This window comes from Muntiacus reevesi, chromosome 18 (genome assembly GCF_963930625.1).
Source record: "Muntiacus reevesi chromosome 18, mMunRee1.1, whole genome shotgun sequence".
NCBI lineage: Eukaryota > Metazoa > Chordata > Mammalia > Artiodactyla > Cervidae > Muntiacus > Muntiacus reevesi.
In genome coordinates, this window is record NC_089266.1 from 50,233,750 (window position 1) to 50,254,593 (window position 20,844).

At 36.8% G+C, this 20,844-nt stretch overlaps 1 protein-coding gene across 1 annotated transcript in view; it reads right to left on the reverse strand.

Moving 5' to 3' along the window:
- BRIP1 (BRCA1 interacting helicase 1) overlaps nucleotides 1-20,844 on the reverse strand; it is a 191,443-nt gene that overhangs the window by 50,622 nt on the left and 119,977 nt on the right. The window contains exons 15-16 of the mRNA XM_065909282.1: nucleotides 10,250-10,409; nucleotides 9,138-9,259 (exon numbers count right to left, since the gene is read on the reverse strand). Coding sequence (XP_065765354.1) covers nucleotides 9,138-9,259; nucleotides 10,250-10,409 — 282 coding nt within the window. The remainder of the gene's footprint in view (nucleotides 1-9,137; nucleotides 9,260-10,249; nucleotides 10,410-20,844) is intronic.

A 20,844-nucleotide genomic window follows, 5' to 3' on the forward strand; every position in this document is an offset into this window, starting at 1 on the left:
TTTATTAAACCTACTGTAGAAATCTAAGATACAAACTTGAACATTTATAAAGCATAAAATTTTTTAGGTACATGCCATGGCTTCATGAATTTTTCTTCATAGGAAAAAGGCACAATACCCATGAAGGGAGAATATTTTTTACACTATTAAACTGTGTTATGGATAAAAATGTAAATAAATGCAAATAAAATGGAACTTTAAAATCTAAATACTGTACCTTATAACATCTCACAAATTATGACCATGCCACCAATCTGAGATGTGGATGCCTGAATTATAAAGTTGAAGGCTGTTGTAAGTTTTTAGATCATACTAATTGGCCAAAGGATTTGCTTTAGATACCCACTAAAAGAGCAGTGCTGTTATACTGTGACTTAATTGCATTAAAAGAAAACAACTTTTCTTTCAGTTATGTTTTTCCACCACCATCTAATCATATAAAGGCCTTGGTTCCCTCTCCTGCCCCTCAAATACTTCGCTTTAGGGCAGAGTTTTCTTTCCAGCTATTACACGATTAAGTATGTCCTTATAGAATGATCAGAAGCATCTGGGAAAGGTGGAAGTGAAAAAAATCCTCACTGGGAAAGTTAGCTTAATGCGTGCCCTTCAGAGTGGCCCATTATCAACATTTCATAGTGGGTTTCTTTATTTTCAGGTCCCCAAGGTACGTGTCATAAATTATGACTTGAACTAAACAAGTCACACTTGGCTCCAAAATGAAATTTTCCTACCTCTACTTTCTAGTCCCCAAGGTGGGAAGAGGAAATCCTGGTCACAGCCAAAGAAGTCATATTTTTGGCTCCAACATACATTTTCCTGCTTCTCTAAAAGCCAAACTCTGCAATTGAGACTACAAGAGTCTTAAGTTAGTATTTTAAACTATATTTTAATTTTTACTTCCATAATCTGTCTCAAATTTAAGAAAAAAAATTTTAGTATCATAAAATTAATGTCATTGCCTTCTTTTTTCCACTCAGATCACCTTTGTAATTTAGACACTAACCTTAACTCTTTAAAATATGAATTCAAATGAAACAATAGAGAAAATAAGGCAGAAATAGACTGTTTCATTTCCATAATATAAAATATTTCAGATGCTCATTTATAAATAATTTCTACTTATTTTGCATGGTAGATTAAGTATTAATGTAAAAGAAAACTGAAGAGTCCTAATTTATGGTCCAGATATGCAGATGACACCACCCTTATGGCAGAAAATGAAGAAGAACTAAAGAGCCTCTTGATGAAAGTGAAAAAGGAGAGTGAAAAAGTTAGCTTAAAGCTCAACATTCAGAACATCCCATCACTTCATGGCAAACAGATGAGGAAACAGTGGAAACAGTGGCTGACTTTATTATTGCACCATCACTGCAGATGGTGATTGCAGCCATGAAATTAAAAGACGCTTACTCCATGGAAGGAAAGTTATGACCAACCTAGACAGCGTATTAAAAAGCAGAGACATTACTTTGCCAACAAAGGTCCGTCTAGTCAAGGCTATGGTTTTTCCAGTGGTCATGTATGGATATGAGAGTTGGATTGTGAAGAAAGCTGAGTGCCAAAGAATTGATGCTTTTGAACTGTGGTGTTGGAGAAGACTCTTGAGAGTCCCTTGGACTGCAAGGAAATACAACCTGTCCACCCTACAGGAGATCAGTCCTGGGTGTTCATTGGAAGGACTGATGCTGAAGCTGAAACTCTAGTACTTTGGCCACCTCATGCGAAGAGTTGACTCACTGGAAAAGACCCTGATGCTGGGAGGGATTGGGGGCAGGAGGAGATGGGTACGACAGAGGATGAGATGGCTGGATGGCATCACCAACTCAATGGGCATGAGTTTGAGTAAACTCAGGGAGTTGGTGAGGGACAGTGAGGCCTGGCGTGCTGCGATTCATTGGGTTGCAAAGAGTTGGACATGACTGAGCAACTGAACTGAACTGAACTGATGGTCCAATAATTTGAAGTATTGCTTTAGGTTTGGAAGAACCATTTATGGAAATCATTTAATTCATCATCTCATTTTATAGAAAATAAGAATATGGCAGGCGGAGCCTGGGGTAATTCCCAGAGAGTATAACCCTTTGACCTTGAGTGTGAGCAGAACCTGTGACTTGCTTCTGGCCAAAAGAATATGGCAAGAGCGATGGGGAAGTCATCCCTTGATTAGACCATGCTATAAGGGAAAGGTGTGGAAGTTATTCCTCTTATGCTGTTATATGATTCCATCTTAAGAGGCTGGAGCTAGACAGTATCTTGTCGGCCTTTAAGAAGGAACCTGACATGCTGTGAGAGGGCTTGTAAGGCGACCACACAACAAGGAATTCCAAGCAGCCTGCAGGGCATGAGAGCAGCTCTTGGCTGGATCAGTCCTACCACTACCCTATAAGCAAACGAATTCTGCCAACATTGTAAATGAGCTTGGAAGAAGATCCCAAGATCCAGATGAGAAAGCAGCCCAGCTGGCACACTGATGCTGTTCTGTGGAACCATGAGCAGAGGACCCAGCCAAGCCATGCCCAGACTCCTGACCATGGAAACTGTGACATAAGAATGTGTGCTGTTTTAAGTCACTATGTTTGTGGTAACTTGTAACAGGGCAATAGAACACTAATACAAATAGAGCCACTATAATCAATATACCCTCTCTATTAACATACTCTACTATGTATTAGATAGGGTGTAAAATACTATTGGAATTGAGTACTCCCTTCATAACACCTTTATGATTCATGATTGTAACAACACACTGTACTGCCTTATTATGATATATATGAATGTCTACTACTGTCCTACTCATCATCTAATAATGATCACTATCATTATCATGCCTTAATTAAAGAGTCTAGGAATGAAGGACTGTTTTTCTTTCTTTTTTTTTTTTTTTTGTTTTTCTTTTTTTAGTGTTAAGTAAAATAAACAACAAAATCAAATACTATTTTGATAACTTATTTAAAATGTATTTAAATTTAGTTTTGGGCTTCCCTGATAGTTCGGTTGGTAAAGAATCTGTCTGCAATGCAGGAGACACTGGTTCGATATCTGGATCAGGAAGATCCCTTGGAGAAGGGATAGGGTACCTACTCAGTATTCCTGGGCTTCCCTAGTGGCTCAGATGGTAAAGAATCTGCCTGTAGTGCAGGAGATCTGGGTTTGATCTGTGGGTCAGAAAGATCCCCTGGAGGAGGGCGTGGCAACCTATTCCAGTATTCTTGCCTGGAGAATCCCAAGTACAAAGGAGCCTGGAGGGTTACACTCCATGGGGTTTCAAAGAGTTGGACACAACTGAGTGACTAAAAAGACACAAATTTAGTTTTAATTAATTTTACTTTAATATATATTTAATAGTTATAATAAATATATTTAAATATAAAATTACATATTTAAGACTTAAACTAAATATAAATATATTAAACAATAAACATCTGAAACAGGAGGAAAGAGGGCAGGGCACAAGCTTTGCAAGAATGACATAGCCTGAGGGCCCAACATAAAATGATGATTAAAACCAACTATCTCCAAGATGGCAGACAAGTCAATTTCAACTAGACCGTGATCCTTAGTATATGCTCAATGTAACAAATCAGCAAGCAAAATGACATACCATGACATTCCATGAGGCGCCATGACAGTTCCAAGGCTGACCATCAAAGACCAAAAAAGCGAGCAGTGGGCCAATTCCTGGAAATCCCCGTTTCTTCTCCTAAATGATTGGAATAATCCTCTCATTCATTAGCCTACGCAATTATCCAGCTCATGAAAGCTAACCACACCACATTTCAAGGTCACAGTCACCCTCTGCAATGGCATCACACTCTGTCTGTGGAGTATTTCTCTCTGAATTAATCCACTTCTTAACTATCACTTTGTCTCTCACTGAATTCTTTCTGCAATGAGACATCAAGAACCTGAGATTCATCAGGTCCTGAAACCAGGTCTGTGAACTCACTTGGAAGAGTGTGGGTCGTGGCCGGGTTCAAATCTCAAGCCACGTGGATTAGAGTACCAAACTGGGTTTTAGCTTGGTTTGAGTCCCAGTTTTGTGGGTTCAAATCCCAAGCAGGGTTTTGGATGGGATTGAGTCCTGGCACATGCCAAGTCCCAGCCTGAGGTAAATGGTTTTATATCTAATCCTTAATTAAACTAATTTACTGAACACTCACTATATTCCAAGGCAATATTTATGTGTGGAGACAAAGATAGTTAAGAAATTGTCGATAGTTAAGAAATTGTCCTTATCTTTGAGGTCCACCATCAAATAGACTATAAATCATATTTATAAACACTAAAATATAATGGAGAAGGAAATGACTATTACTCCAGTATTCTTGCCTAGAGAATTCCAGGGACAGAGCAGCCTGGTGGGCTACAGTCCATAGGGTTGCAAATAATCAGACACAACTGAGTGACTAACACACATACAAAATACACTATAATGAAGGCAGTGTAAATATGTGTTTTCAGTTCAGTTCAGTTCAGAAGCTCAGTTGTGTCCTACACTCTGCAACCCCATGGACTGTAGCACACCAGGCGTCCCTGTCCATCACCAACTCCTGGAGCTTGCTCAAACTCATGTCCAACATCTCATCTTTTGTCATCCCCTTCTTTTCCTGCCTTCAATCTTTCCCAGCATCAGGGTCTTTTCCAATGAGTCAGTTGTTTACATCAGGTGGCCAAAGGATTGGAGTTTCAGCTTCAGTATCAGTTCTTCCAAGGAATATTCAGAACTGATTTCCTTGAGGACTGACTGGTTGGATCTCCTGACAGTCCAAGGAACTCTCAAGAGTTTTCTCCAACACCACAGTTCAAAAGCATCAATTCTTCAGCACGCAGCTTTCTTTATGGTCCAACTGTCACATCCATATATAACTACTGGAAAAACCATAGGTTTGACTAGATGGACCTTTGTCCACAAAGTAATGCCTCTGCTGTTCATAACCCAGGGATTGAACCCAGGTATCCTATATTGCAGGCAGATTCTTTACCATCTGAGCCACCAGGGAAGTCCAAGAATATTGGAGTGGGTAGCCTCTCCCTTCTCCAGGGGAACTTCTCAACCCAGCAATCGAACTGGGGTCTCCTGCATCATTGCAGGCATATTCTTTACCAGTTGAGCTATCAGGGAAGCCCTAAGTATGTGCTTTAGGAAGTATAAATGAAAACAGTGGCAAAACTTACTAAGCGGGTAAATATAAAAGCAAATATTATTGAATTTTTATAACTTTTTAAAAGAAAAATACATAAAAGAATAATTATAAATTAAACTAATGGCATACACTACATAAAGGTGTAATCTATGTAACAGAGAAAGGGAAAGACAGAGATTAAGATGTTACTTCTAACTGCTAGGGTGACAGTAAGAAAATAACTAAAAAATATATACAAAAGGAGAGAAGGGAATCAAAATACTACACAACAAATTTTTTAAAAAGGCTAAACAAAAAGGAATTGAGGAAAAGGCACATAAGACAGGCAGAAAACAGTTAAATGGTAAAACTAAGCCCTTCCTTAACAATGATTACTTTAACTGGATTAAACTCTCCAATAGAAAGGCAGAGATGGCAGAATGAATTAAAAAACATAATCCAATAATATGATGTCTACAAGAGACTCATTTTAGATATAAGGAAGCTGCTGCTGCTAAGTTGCTTCAGTCGTGTCCGACTCTGTGCGACCCCATAGATGGCAGCCCACCAAGCTCCCCCGTCCCTGGGATTCTCCAGGCAAGAACACTGGAGTGGGTTGCCATTTCCTTCTCCAATGCATGGAAGTGAAAAGAAAGTGAAGTCGCTCAGTCATCTGACTCTTAGCGACCCCATGGACTGCAGCCTACAAGGCTCCTCTATCCATGGGATTTGCCAGGCAAGAGTACTGGAGTAGATTGCCATTGCCTTCTCCATAAGGAAGCTAGATTCATCTTATAATATATATAAAAATTTACTCAAAATAGATCAAATATTTAAATTTAAGAGCTAAAACTATGAAACTCTTTGAAAAAAACATAAGGGGTAAAGCTTCATGACCATGGATTTGGCAACAGCTTACTAAATATGATACCAAAAGCACAGGCAAAAACAGCAAAACATAATGTGGACTCTATCAAAATTTCAAACTTTTGTATTTTTTATATCCTAATTGACTCACTGGAAAAGACCCTGATCCTGGGAAAGATTGAAGGCAGGAGAAGAAGGTGATGACAGGATGACAATCTGCACTGCAGGCAGATTCTTTACTATCTGAGCCACCAGGGAAGCCATAAACATGCTTTAATTATTATTATTATTATTATTATTTTTAAAGGCCAAGGCTCCTTTTTGGAATCTTTATTCTTAGCCCTTTATCATATGTAGTGGAAAATATCCCCCCACCACCACTATTGACTTAGGGCTTGGGCATGTGACATGCTTTAGGCAGCATGTTAGCTAATGTGACAGAGGCAGGTGTTTGATAATTGCTTAGACAGTCAAGTTGGCCTCCTGCACCTCTGCCATTGCAATGATAACATGTTTTGGCTGGTCTGTTGGTTCACAAAGGATGAGATACATGTACAGCAGAGCTGATCCAGTTGAATTCAACCTATGCTAGTCAAACCATAGCAAGGTGACTAAGTCCAGCTGAAATCATCTATTGCCCACCCCACACCCTCATAGATGTTGACCCACAGTGAATGACCAGTGTTTCGAGCTCCTGAATTTTAGAATTGTTTGTTAGGAAGAACTGACCCAGAAATACGGCATCAAGAAATACACTTTCCCTTACAAGTCTTTCCAGTAAAGACTTTTCCTCTTCATCTGTCCCTTGATCCTGCAGCTTAGACTATTCTTGGGTCCACCTACTTGCCCCCTTTAGGAACCACTAGGGAAACTCCTTTAGAATCACCTTCCTCCTCTCTGTGCAGACCTCACTGAAGCTTCTGTGATTTTGCTGTTTTATATAACTAGAGCCACTGGATTTCAAATAAGCACAAATGACAAGCAGGACCACGACTGAGGAATGTCAGAGCATGTCACCGGTATCTTTGTTGTTTTTTTTTATTTTTAAATGACAGACTGAGATGTTGCCTGGGAAGAACTTATCCTGAGGAAAGAAAGCATTAAGAAGCCCAAGACTGGTGCAATAAACAACACTCAGAATCACAGCTGTTGTGAGAGGATAGAGAAAATAGAAGGTAAATGTATTTTTTTTCTTCACAAGTAAACACTATTTAATTTTAAAGATTTTCTCAAAGAATAACAAAATAAACAATTATATTCTCACTATATTTTCTTTCAGCTTGTTTTTTAGTAAAACAAACATTATAGGAAAAGCTAAAGTCACTGTGAACAGGAAAGTCCCTTATAACTAGCTAAGCTAGTTAGTAGTTAATATTAACTAGTTAATAAAGTCCCTGATAACTACCTTCAAAATCATTCCTTTCTCTTCTCATACATAATCACTATTATGAGTTTGATGGAATCCTTTCAGGGCTTGTTACTTTGTGAGTGTGATATTTAATAGAACCCAGTTTTTAGCCATAAAGCTATCTCCTTTTCCAGCTCTCAAGGACTCATACATAGGTCTGAGAGTGAAAGATGATACAAGCAAAAGGTGAAAGTGCTAGTTTCAGGGAAAAAATTTATATTTAAGACATGGGAAGAACGCATGGTAGAAAGTGTGGGATTCTCTCTGCTTAAACAAAGCAGCATCTATACAGTAATAAAGTACTGTAAATATACTCAAGATAAAATGTTAAAACATTCAGAAAAGATAATAGCAGTGCCATCAACAGCACTTAGCTTCAGTGGAATGAGCATTAATACCATTGAGGGTGAACCCAACAGTTTTCTTGAGTAGATGTCTACTGTTTCATCGTAGTACTAGTCAGAGGCAGCATTAGCTATTTTAGAAAAGGAGCCCTAATGAATGGTCATCAAAGCTCTCAGTACTAACACTGGTGGCTGGAGAAAAGCAATGGAAGCCAACAAAGTTACTGAAGACTGAAAGGATTAAATATCCCTTGAGAAAAAATAAATAAATAAATAAATAAATATCCCTTGAGGACTTTCAGAAATATTGAGGAGGACCAGAGGTTAGGAGAGTGTAGGAGCTAACTTGAGAAATATTAACATTGTTAATACTATATCATTACAAATGTCTAGTAAAATATTAACAATGAAAAAGATAATTACCGAGGGAAAGAATTCTTGCTTTAATATGAGCTCCTAACAGGTTGCATCCTGAAAGGGATACAGATTATACTCAAGAGTCAGAAAACCTTAAGTCTTGGTCTCAGATTCCTAAGCACCTTCAAATTCCTATAGGAATAAAAGAAAATTCTTCCCAATAAAGATAACATCACCCTAGGCTTCAAATTATTACTACAAATAATTTTCAAAAATTTTTAGTAAACAATCAGTGATAGTGAAACAAAACTCCTGTTTCTGGCCAAGGCAGAATAACTGTTTTAGGAATATTCCTCCCACTGTAAGTAACTGTAAATTGGACAAAATAAATAAAGCAACTGCTTTCAGTGGGGGCAGACACAGGGCAGCATAAGACTGTAATCTCAGAGACAAGGGAAATCCATTAGGTGAACTCCATGACTCTCAGTGCTCCTCCAGGTATAACTTTTCAACAATAGTACAGAACACAGAAGTACAAGCAGAGTACGGTGGTCCTGCTGAGCTGAAGTGGAAGACAGAATTTGTAGCAGCAAAAATCACTGAAATCTGCAGGGCAAGACATGGCATTGGAGAGAAAGAAGATCGAATAAGGGCCCTAGAATTCCCTGGGGGGGTTCTCTGTCAGTCTGTGGCTCAGAGTCTGATAAAACAGATTGCTGGGCTCTATCTCCAGAGTTTCTGATTCAGGAGGAGTAGGTGGAGCCTGCAAATATGTAGTTCTATTACTTGATGCTGATGACACAGGTGGTATTGATGCTCCTGATCCAGTCCCATACTTTGAAAATCATTCTTTTTAAGTAAAAGACAGTGCAGGTTAAAAATAAAATAAACCATATCGACTAAACCTTTCTCACTCATTCTGAGTCACTACAGCATTAACATAGAATGTCTGAGGATACAAGAAAAATATATAGTTAACTTTACACAAAACGAACAACTTCTGTGATAAACACAACTTCTAAGGCATTGGTGGCCTACCTGAAGATCTTTCACATTGGGAAAAGGAATTCCTATTGTTACGACAGCACGGGCATTATCGTCTGAGAAGTCCAGGCCCTCACTCACTTTACCACGACAAACTGCCACCAGGAGGGCTCCGTCTTAAGCAACAGAAAATCAACATTTTAAAGCGTAATCAAGATCCCCAGAAAACGTCTGATTCTTGTCATTTTGAAAAGATCTGATTATTAACTATAATATCAAACTAAAAAGAATCAAAATTAAAAACTACTATAAGATAAACTTTTTAAAGCTCAATGTCTTCAAATAAAACAAAATTACATGTTGACACAACATGGGAGGACCAATTTACAAACTGTGTATCTCCCAGTTAAACTATATAGAAAAACCGTGTCAGAGTAATAACCTGCATGTGAACTGAGCAATTGTGAATCAACTGTTTTATCTTTAAAATACTGAATTTGACATCACTAACTTTACCACCAGAATGTAAAGTTATCAGAAGGATTTAAAGGACTCTGTATCATACTGGATCAATATTATACTGACAAGTATTTAAAACATACACACACACAATACTCTGTGTATAATTTTATCATACAAGGATATTGACAATCATGTTATAGCATCTTTGTGATGTGGCACTGTTCATAAGTTATTATTATTAGCCCTTTCTATGAAACGTTCTATGGGCATTTTCTAACTTTGAAATTTAGCCTTCAGTTATGTTTACCTTATGCAATTAGGTAGAAGCACAAAGTATACTTTTCCATGAAAATGGAACCTCCTTCCGCTAGTAAGGAAGATATTAATGCATACCCTACCATCTTCTTTGATAAAATATTTTAGGTAGTGTAAGGAAGTTTATAGGATAATACCTGAAGGCATCCCATTTCTTAAAACTGAACTGGTATCTTCAAGTGAAAGTACTCATAGGAGAACAACTCCAAATAGAGGAATGTCTTTAACTTACTTTCCTTTTCACTCAGGATTATAGAAATAATTTTTGAAAAAAGGCAATACAAATACAAACAATTTTTGAAAAAAGGCAATACAAATACAATTCTAACAGCACCAACTTCTCACTTTATGGTAAAAAACTGTTTCACTATCAAATAATTTCCAATTACCTTTTTCTCCTTTGAACTTAATTGCATCGTAGTACACCTGCAGTAATTCATCAAAATCAATTTTTTCTCCTCCCTGTGGTTCTACAACGACTGTCTTCACCAACTCCAGATTATGCCATAAACCAGTAGAGAGCCAACGTTCTTTTAACTTTTCTAATAACTGAAAAGGGGAAAGAAAACATTGAGTTTCTTGTGTGTCCAACTGAACAAACTTATATTTACCTGTTGAAAGACAATCTGATTACAATCTGACTATGGCAAGAGTATTAACACTTCTGTGTTTTAGTCTAGAAAATGAGGAAAACAATTATACATCATAGAGCTGTTATTGGGTAAATTCAGTAACCAATTTAGAAAGCTTTGAAAGAGGCCCTGCACACAGTAAGAGCTCCATGAATGTTAGCTGCTATGGCTGCTGTTACCATCATCATTACTTCTAACATTACTGCTGCTACTGCTACTACATCTATGACTGCTATCTTGGGGGTTTCAAAAGCAGGAAAAAAGTTACTTTGAAGTTCATAAATTTTAAGTTATCTCTAAATCTAAGGTTAAGTTCTTAGTATCTTTAATTAAATGAAGACTTTTAAAGATCATTTTACATAGTACATAGGCAGCCATGCTGCTTGAAAATTTGATCATCACTGATAAACTGAATTGAGTAAATGTATAAACAGAACCTCAGGCAGCCAACAAGTAAAAAACATAAAAGCACAAATGGAACATTTACAAAAACAACCGTGTGACAGATTACAAAAGGACTTTCAACAAATTTCAAAGAATATCAGATTAACCACATATTCTAACAATACAAACTTAGATTAAAAGTCAATAACATAAAGTTAGTGAGAAAAAACAATCATACAAGCCCAACACTAAAGATTATATTCTTAAAGAGCATATGGGTTATATGCCAATTATATTTCAATAAAGCTGCAAAAAGAAAATAAATAACAACAAAAGAACACACACAGAAGAAATCAACAGAATTCATGACATCTTTAGATCTGAATGACTAAAAAACGCACTCACAATCCAAAACATGTGGTATGGAATAAAGGTAATAAGAAAGCAGAAGTTAATAAAGATAAGAGTTGAAATAAATTTAAAAAAAAAAAGCAGTAGAGATTATTATGACTTAGGTTGAACTATTTTACTTGTTTTATGCAATGAGTTCTATGTAATATGGGCCAATTATTACAATATAGGCAGTGAGTGAAGTGAAGGTTCTTAGTCGTGTCTAACTCTTTGTGACCTCATGGACTGTAGCCTACCAGGCTCCTCCATCCATGGGATTTTCCAGGCAAGAGTATTGAACTTGGTTGCCACTTCCTTCTCCAAGGGATCTTTCCGACCCAGGAATCAAACCCGGGTCTCCCACATTGTAGGCAGATGCTTTACCGTCTAAGCTACCAGGGAAGTCACAATATAGGCAAGCATCAAGAAATTACTTCAAGTCCTCCAGCATACAAAAACTAATTTTTATAAGATGATTTATTTCCACAGAATTTTAATGTATCTATTTTTGGAAATAATAATAATACAACAAAACAAATTTTTTAAAAGTCACTGCTATGGTCTAAATGTTTGTATCCCTCCAAAATCATATGTTGAAATCCTAATCTCTAAAGATAAAGGTATCCAGAAGTGCGGTCTTTAAAAGTGATTTGGTCATGAGCATGGAGCTTTCACAAACGGGACAGTGCTCTTATTTTTGAGACCTCACAGAGTTCCTTTGCCCCTTCTGCCACGAGGGCATAGCAAGAGAGAACTGGCTCCTCACAGGAAGACAGTCCTCACCCAGCCATGCTGGCACCCTAGTCTTCCAGCCTCCAGGGCTATGAGAAATACGATTCCATTGTTTATAAGCTACCAGGTCTGGAGTATTTTGTTCCAAAAACAAGAACACACTAAGAAAATCACTAATTGGTAAAACAATTCATTGCATATTATACATTGATCAGGGTATTCTGATCAATAAGAATAAAAATTTCCCATAACACCATGTTAACAGGTAAAAAACAACAGGGATATTATTAATTTAAAAAACTTCTTTGACTATTAGAATTTACTTTTTGAATATACACATTCTGAATCAAAGTTTCTCACCATGTAAACTCTTAGTCTCTTCTAGCTGCTGTAATTCAGTTAGAAGAGCATAAAAATATCCCAAGGATGTAAAACCAGATGAAATATATCATGAATCTGCATAATTATCGATTCTTAATAGAATTAAATTCAATGGTGCTATACTGTTTTCTGAAAACACAGATAATGTTTCATCTCTGATTCCTTGAATCCAAGAGAATAACAACTCCAGTGTTTTGAACATTCAAAATCTGGAGAAATACACAGCATTTTACTGACTGACTTCACTTTCACTTTTACTTTACTTAAGGAAGACTTAAGTTGAGGATTTCAAAATAGATTCCATTTTAATAGATTAACATCTCTTTACGAAGGAAAATCTGAGAAATAAAAAGGAAATTGGATCAAAGTAGAAAATTTCCCCCAAAATCCAGCAAGGATTTTTTCCCCCATTATGCAGAACAGAATTCAGAATTAAAGATGGTAATGATAACCCTATATGCAAAACAGAAAAAGAGACACAGATGTACAGAACAGACTTTTGGACTCCGTGGGAGAAGGCAAGGGTGGGATGTTTCGAGAGAACAGCATCGAAACATGTATATTATCTATGGTGAAACAGATCACCAGCCCAGGTTGGATGCATGAGACAAGTGCTCGGGCCTGGTGCACTGGGAAGACCCAGAGGAATCGGGTGGAGAGGGAGGTGGGAGGGGGGATCGGGATGGGGAATACATGTAAATCCATGGCTGATTCACGTCAATGTATGACAAAAACCACTACAATATTGTAAAGTAATTAGCCTCCAACTAATAAAAATAAATGAAAAAAAAACCCAGAATATCAAAGAGTTAAATATTTGTTTACAAAAGCTTAGAAAAATTTTAAAGCAGGTGTGACACGCAATATTTCAAAATTTACTACAATGGATAACTATAAAAGACATTCTATCCACTGATTTGGGATTCTAAGAACTTCAGAAATTTATGGTAAATGAAAATGACCACAAGCTTATAAATAAATTGTGAATATCACAATTAAAAAGTACAATAAGTACTATCAATTACTTCAGAAAACTTACACAACAAATTGTCACGTTGCTGGGTCTTTAAAAAAATTATCTACAAAATAAAACTGCTAAGCTTTGTTGATATATCTAAAGGAACTTTTAAAGTTCTTTGATCCTAGTACTTCACATTTTAAAAGTTCTATTTCTGTTAGATCTCTATCAATGTAAAATGTGTAAGGTTTTTTTTCAATGATTAAACAAAAGAAGTCACATCTTCACAAGCTGCAACACTTGCTACCTCATAAATGTTTATCTTTTCTCCATTGTGATGTTATACACTGAGAATGAAAGCTCTTCACTGTGAGAAAGAGAGATCAGGACTTGCATTGTTAGAAAAGAGAAATATTGTCAGGGTGATATTTGCACACTGAAGATGCTATTAACCATAAATTTTTATCTGAAATAAAATGTGATATTCACAAATAAAACAGATTTAAAAAAAATAAAGTTCTTTGATCCTATTAAATTTTGAAAACTAAATTGTCAGGGTATAATCCTGATATGTAAGATTATAATTTGGCGAACAGGAGAGAACAAAAAGGTAGATCTGAAAAACTACTGCTAATGCAAATTTTATAACTTGAACAAAATTTTCCCCTATGGATAAATCATTCAAACTTGCCTTAATGAAAAAGAACTATTTGAAATACATAAAAATAGCTAAGAAGTGATTAACCAAATACTTTTCAAGAAACTTTTCAAGCAATCTGACATCTATTAGCCTTTCCAAAGTGCCACACTATCAATATTTACCACCAAGTCCAGACACTGGATATTATGGGCTTCCCTGGTAGCTCAGTGGGAAACAATCTGCCTGCCAATGCAGAAGATGTAAGTGTGATCCCTGGATGGGAAGGATCCCCTCAAGGAGCCCCATTCCCGTATTCTTGCCTGAAAATGTTCTAAAATTGGTGAACTTTGTAAACATAATAAAACTTACTGAATTATACACTTCAGGTGAGTAAACTGTAAGGTATGCAAAGTATATCACAGTAAAGATATTTTATTAAAACAATGATAAATAGGATACTTCCAAACCACTAAAAGCACGAACAGAGGACAAAAAAACCACATCAACAGAATAAGGTAAACAAGAGAGGAAAAGAGGTAAAAGAAACCACAAAATAAGATGGTAGAAAATAAGTCCAAATATGGCAAAGAATCAAAGAAAACACAAATTAATTCATTTATGAAAAATGAGACAATCAGTTCATTTAGAAGAAGGGAGGGGAGAAGGGAAGTAGTGGGGAGAGGAAAAAGAAAATCAACTATATGTTGTTTATCAACAGAAATACTTAAACCATAAAGATATCTTAAAAATGAAGACATGGAAAAATATATGAGACATATATTTATCAGGTGTATCACAGCCATAAAAAAGTAGACTTATAAATAAAAAGCTTTAAGAGAAACATAGATATACAATACATCCACATATATAAAAAGTACACCCACCAAAAAGATACAGCACTCATGAATCTTTACGTACTTAAGACACAGTCTGACAATATGGAAAGAAAAAAAACTAGCAAGAAACACAATGATAAATACTATAAATACTATAGTCCCTAAATATACAGAGGACTTTAACACACCTCTCTAAGATATCTACAGATGAATTAGATGAAATTAATATAAATATAGATTGAAACTTATGAGAATCATCAACCTTACCCTAATGTATGTAGGAAACTTGGTGCTGAATGGAAAATAATAATTCTTTTAAATGTAAAACAATACACATAAATCCACAAAGGACATATTAATAAATTTTAAAAATCTGGAATCATATACAGATTCCCTGGAAACAGACATTAACAGAAGAGTCATTCATTTCAAAACAAAATATATTTATCTACATAAAAATCTGAAAAAGCTGCCATAAAGTTCTAGGTTCAGGAGGAAAACAAAATGGAAAAAAATTACTTAGAAACAATGTGATTTTTCTAGGGCTCCAACCAGCTTGTCATTTTCTACAATATGTCAATAGGAAATGTGATTTAAACAGCAGAATATAAAAATAAATAAGACTAGAAAGGTCTTAAAAATATTTATTGGGATTCTCCAGTGGTTAAGAATCTGCCTTCCATCCCTGGTCTGGGAACTAAGACCCCACACGGCACAGGGCAACTAAGTCTGTGTGCTACAACTTAAGACCCAGGGCAGCCAAAAGCACATACTAACGGCAATGTGTGAGCTGTGCTACAGAAACACAGTAAGTATATAATAAGTAAGAAAAATAAATGAACTTCTGTCATGGACTTACAAAAGCAAAACGGTGAAAATTATGTACAATATCATATTCTTTAAAAACTCAAAAACAAAAAGCAAACCTAACATACTGCTTAGGAATATGTATACACTGTGGAATACACATATATGTGGTATGTATGTGTGCATGTTAGTCACTCAGCCATGTCCCATTCTTTGTGATCCCAAGCAATGTAACCCACCAGGCTCCTCTGTCAAGAATACTGGAGTAGGTTAGCATTCCTTTCTCCAGGGGATCTTCCTGACCCAGGGATTGAACCTAGGTCTCCTGCATTGCAGGCAGATTCTTTACTGCCTGAGCCACCAGGGAAACCCACATTATGTGGTAAAATCACTTCAAAAAAATTAAATTGTAAACTTTAGGACAATTATTAACCCTGAGGGAATGAACAAAGTGATGGGAATGTGAAGTAGCATCCAGTTAGCAGTAACATTTAGTTCTTTAGTGCTAGTTTTGATATTTTCATTTTATTATGCTTCATAACTCATATATGTATTACACATGATTTTTTTAGTGCTGAAGGTATATTTTATTTATTTGTTTACTTTTAAATATTAATTAATTTGGCTGCACCAGGTCTTAGTTGCAGCATGCAGGATCTTCAATCTTCATTGTGGCATGTGGGAATTTCTAGCTGGACATGCAAACTCTTAGTTGCAGCATGTGGGATCTAGTTCCCTGACCAAGGAAAAGACCCTGATGCTGGGAAAGATTGAGGGCTGGAGAAGAAGGGGACGACAGAGGATGAGATGGTTGGATAGCATCACCGACTCAATAGACATGAGTTTGGGTAAACTCCGAGAGTTGGTGATGGACAGGGAGGCCTGGGGTGCTGCAGTCCATGGGGTAGCAAAGAGCCGGACATGACTGAGCAACTGAACTGAATTGAACTGAAATGTAAGTCAGTGTTTCTCTGAGTTCTGTGAACCACTCTAGTGAATTAATCAAACTTGAGAAGGGAGCTGTGGGAACCTTCAGTTTATAGTCGGTCAGTCAGACACGCAGGTAACCTGGACATGAGATTGCTGTCTGAAGCGGGAACATTCTTGTGGAATGGAGGCCTTAACCTCTGGTATCTGACGCTCTGTTCTAGACAGATACTGTTATAGCTGAGTTAAGCCGTAGGACTCTCAGCTGGCGTCACACAATTGTTTAACGCATGGAAACCTATATATCAGGTGTCAGAAGTGAAGCTGTGTTGTAGTAGGTTATTAATCATAGAGCAGAGACAGAAGAGGTGTTTTTTCTCTTGAGTGTGGTACTTACAGGAAATTCAGAACTGAATTATAAATTGGGAAACCAAGACAAACAGACGTAACAAGAAGAAAGAATACAGATGAGACTGGTCAGCAGCAGAGTCCAAATAAAGAAAAGAATGCAGGAAGACAATCTTACTCCTTCTCTATCACAATGCACATCTAATCCATCAGCAATTCCTACCACCACTGCTTTCAAATATTGTCTAGACTCCTACCATAGTGGTCCGTGTGACTACCATCTCTCACATGAGTTATTAGCGCTGACTCTGATACAGTCACCATGCTTCTTATGCTCTCTACAGTCTGCTTCCATACAGCAGCCAGCACAATCCTTTTAAAATTAAGTCTAAAGCCTCCAATGGCTTCCTCCCGTTTCAGAATAAAATCCAGTCCCTGCTGTGGCTTGATTTTATCACAGCTACTTCTCTGACCTAAGATTCTGTTACACCTCTCACCTCTCCCCTACTTCAACCCAGGCAGTCCTCCTGTTGATCAAACAAGGCAAAGAATCTGCCTGCAATGCAGGAGACCTGGGTTTGATTCCTAGGTTAGGAAGATCCCCTGGAGAAGGAAATAGCAACCCATTCCAGTATTTTGCCTGGAAAATTTCATGGACAGAGGAGACTGGCAGGCTAGTGGGGTCACAAATAGTTGGACATGACTGAGGGATGAACACACACACACACACAATCTTCTTATTGATCAACAGTACTCTTCTTCCACAAGGTTCCTTCTGTCTGAATATTCTTCCCCCATATCAGAATAGCTTGCTTCCCCACTTCTTTTAGGCCTTTACTCAAAGTCACCTTCTCTGACAGACCTTCCAGGACCATCCAACTAAAATTCTAAAGTACTTTTATCCACTCCCCTAAGAATCCCATTTCCCTTTTCTTGGCATTATTTTTCTACACAGAGCTTACCATTATCTCTCTGTACTAGTCGACTCAGTGAAAGTGAACTGTTAGTCACTCAGTCATGTCTGACTCTTTGAAACCCTAGGGACTGTAGCGCGCCAGGCTCCTCTGTCCATGGAATTCTCCAGGCAAGAATACTCATGTGAAGGGGGCCAGAATAGCTCAGTTGGGAGAGCGTTAGACTGAAGAATACTCGTGTGGGCAGCCACTCCCTTCTCCAGGGGATCTTCCCAATCGAGGGATCAAACCTGGGTCCTCCTCATTGCAGGCAGAGTCTTCACCATCTGAGCCACCAGGGAAGCCCTTAGTCTACCCAGGTTACCATTAAAACAAACAAACAAACAACTCCAGTCATTTCATAATAAATATACATATAAATCATCATACTGTATATGTTAAACTTATATATTCAATAATACTTCAATAAATCTGGAGAAAACATACCACAGATGGGGTAACTTAAATAGAAATTTATTTTTGCAGTTCTTGACACTGGGAGGTTGAAGATCAAGGTGCTGGCTGAGTCATTTCCTGGTGAGATTCTCTTCCAGGCTTGCAGATGGCCACCTTACAGAGTCCTCACACACTTTTTCCTCTTTGCTCATGCCGTGGGGGAGACAGCAAGATTTCTAGTATCTCTCCTAGTACAGACACTAATGCTATCAGATCAGGGTCTCACCCTTAATTACTTCCTGGGAGTTTTCATTTCTAAATACAGCCACACTGAGGGGTCAGGGTTTCAACATAAGAATTTGAGCACAGAGAAGGTATAAACATTTGGTCCACGGCATCATCTAATATATAAAAATCTTTCTATATATCTGGTTTATTTTCTGTCTCTTACCCCTGAAATGACTTTTGTCTGTCTTGCTCACTGCTAACTGTCCAGTACCTAGAAAGTGGGCAATACATATTTGTTGAATGAATTTAACAAATGAATAAAAAAGGAAGGTTCAAAAAATTGGAAGACCAGAGAAGGTAGTAAAGAAGGAGGAAAAAAACTCCCTATAAAGTCAGGTGTCAAAGTCCTTGATAAGAGTATTCATGTGATCTGTAACACATCAATAAAGATGAAGCAGAAAGGATGACATGATTAAAAGACATGAACCCAGAGACTAGAGTTTTCTGTTGGTGAGTTTCTCTTTTTCCTTTCTTTTTTCCCCTCCTTCCAAAAAAAGATGGAGAGGTTATGGTGTAGAAAGAGCAATGGAAAATAAATAGGATACCAATCCTGAGGTACTACAGAGAAAAAAGCAATCACAACGTGAAAGGGCTGATAAGAAAAAGACATGCCCTCTGTGTATATCCAGATTCTAGCTCAGGTAAGGAGGTACTGGGAACACTGTAAAAAAGGGATCAGGGGATTTGGTGACTATGAGACAATATTTCCACAGAACACAATGTGTTTATTGTAACCTCTCCCATGAAGATTCTTTTAAGTATTTTAAAAGCCTTCTTTTCAGGATTATACAGGGGCTACATGCAAATCTAGAGTGTAGCTCTATAGCAAAAAAACATACTGATTACTTGGAGAAAATGGTTTGTGACAAATTTTTGGTTTTAAGTTAAAAAAAAATAGGTCTATAGTTTTTCTATTCTCATTACAGGTGACACTCAAATAGCCATCTATACATCTTAATTACTTGCCCCTTGCCAGAAAATTCATACAAAATTATATGCCCACTACTCTCAATTTTTAAAATTTTAAGTATCCCAACAAAACACCTAAAAAATCAAGAAACCTGGAGTAAAGTACACTGACAAAGAATCACCTCTCAGGTTTTGACATACATGTATAAAAAAATGTGAAGAATCTGTTACAAAATAGTTTACTTAGCTCATAAAGAGCAAATGCTATTCACATATAGAGAGTCTAGTCTATGTACAGTGATACAGATGATTTAATCTACTCACTGACATTCACAACACTTAGATTTGATAAGTTCAGAAAAAACATTTTTGTGTAGGACCTCACAAATTAAAAGACATTTTTGAATGTTTATGCCTTATCTGGATATTGTCATTTTACTTTTTCAAACTTCTTAAAACTGGTATCTCACTAGGGAGGCAGTAAGTTAGAATGCAACCTAGTGGGGAAATCCTGCATTTGCTCAATGTCTATAGCTTTTACACAGTTCCAGATGTTCAGTACATTAATAATGCACTAACTCAAAGCCTCTTTTTGAAACTTTAGAAAGTGTAAATTGCATTAAGACCTCCTTGCCCTCATTAATGGTATTGTTACAATCCTGGTCCTCTGGAAAATGTTTTTTGGCATGTGTTTAACTTTATAATATTGCCATTTACTCACTTTAATAGCCAGTACTCAAGTCTTAATGCTTTTAATAGGCCTGCCTAAACAGACTACCATCTTTTGTAATCTTTTTCACATAATTTATTTCTTGGGTAAAACCTGTCATATCTTTCCATCTGAAGATGATCTGTCATATTCATTTCACAGGGTTCTAATATTTAAGAAATACCTACTTTCTTTGGTTCAGTTGCTATGTACTGATAGTTGGCATATGTTAGGAATAATATACACTTTCTTGAAAACAGAAATGAGAAATTAGTAGTAGTATATTTTTACAACACTTGAAAGGAAAAAAGGGCATATCCTTAATTCTTGCTGCATCAAAATATAAAATATGAGAAAGCCAAAAATATTCATTTCTATTGAAACAACTTCCTATACTCTAGCTTTTTAGTGTTATCTCAAGAGGCTGAGTTATAGTTCAGGATCAAACTATCAGTGAATATGCATGCAGTCAGTAATATATTAGGAAGAATAATACGGAGGAATACTGTCCTGAAGTGAAAGGAACATCGCTGTAGTTGGCTATCTATATGGAAATGAAAGGTCCTATAGTCTCAGACAAGGAGTAGTCTTTCTCATAAATTTATTAAAAGAATGAAGACAATGAAAATGTCAGAGCTGCAGTAATTACTCAAACTGATATACTTATTTACAGCCATTTATTGATATATTTTAA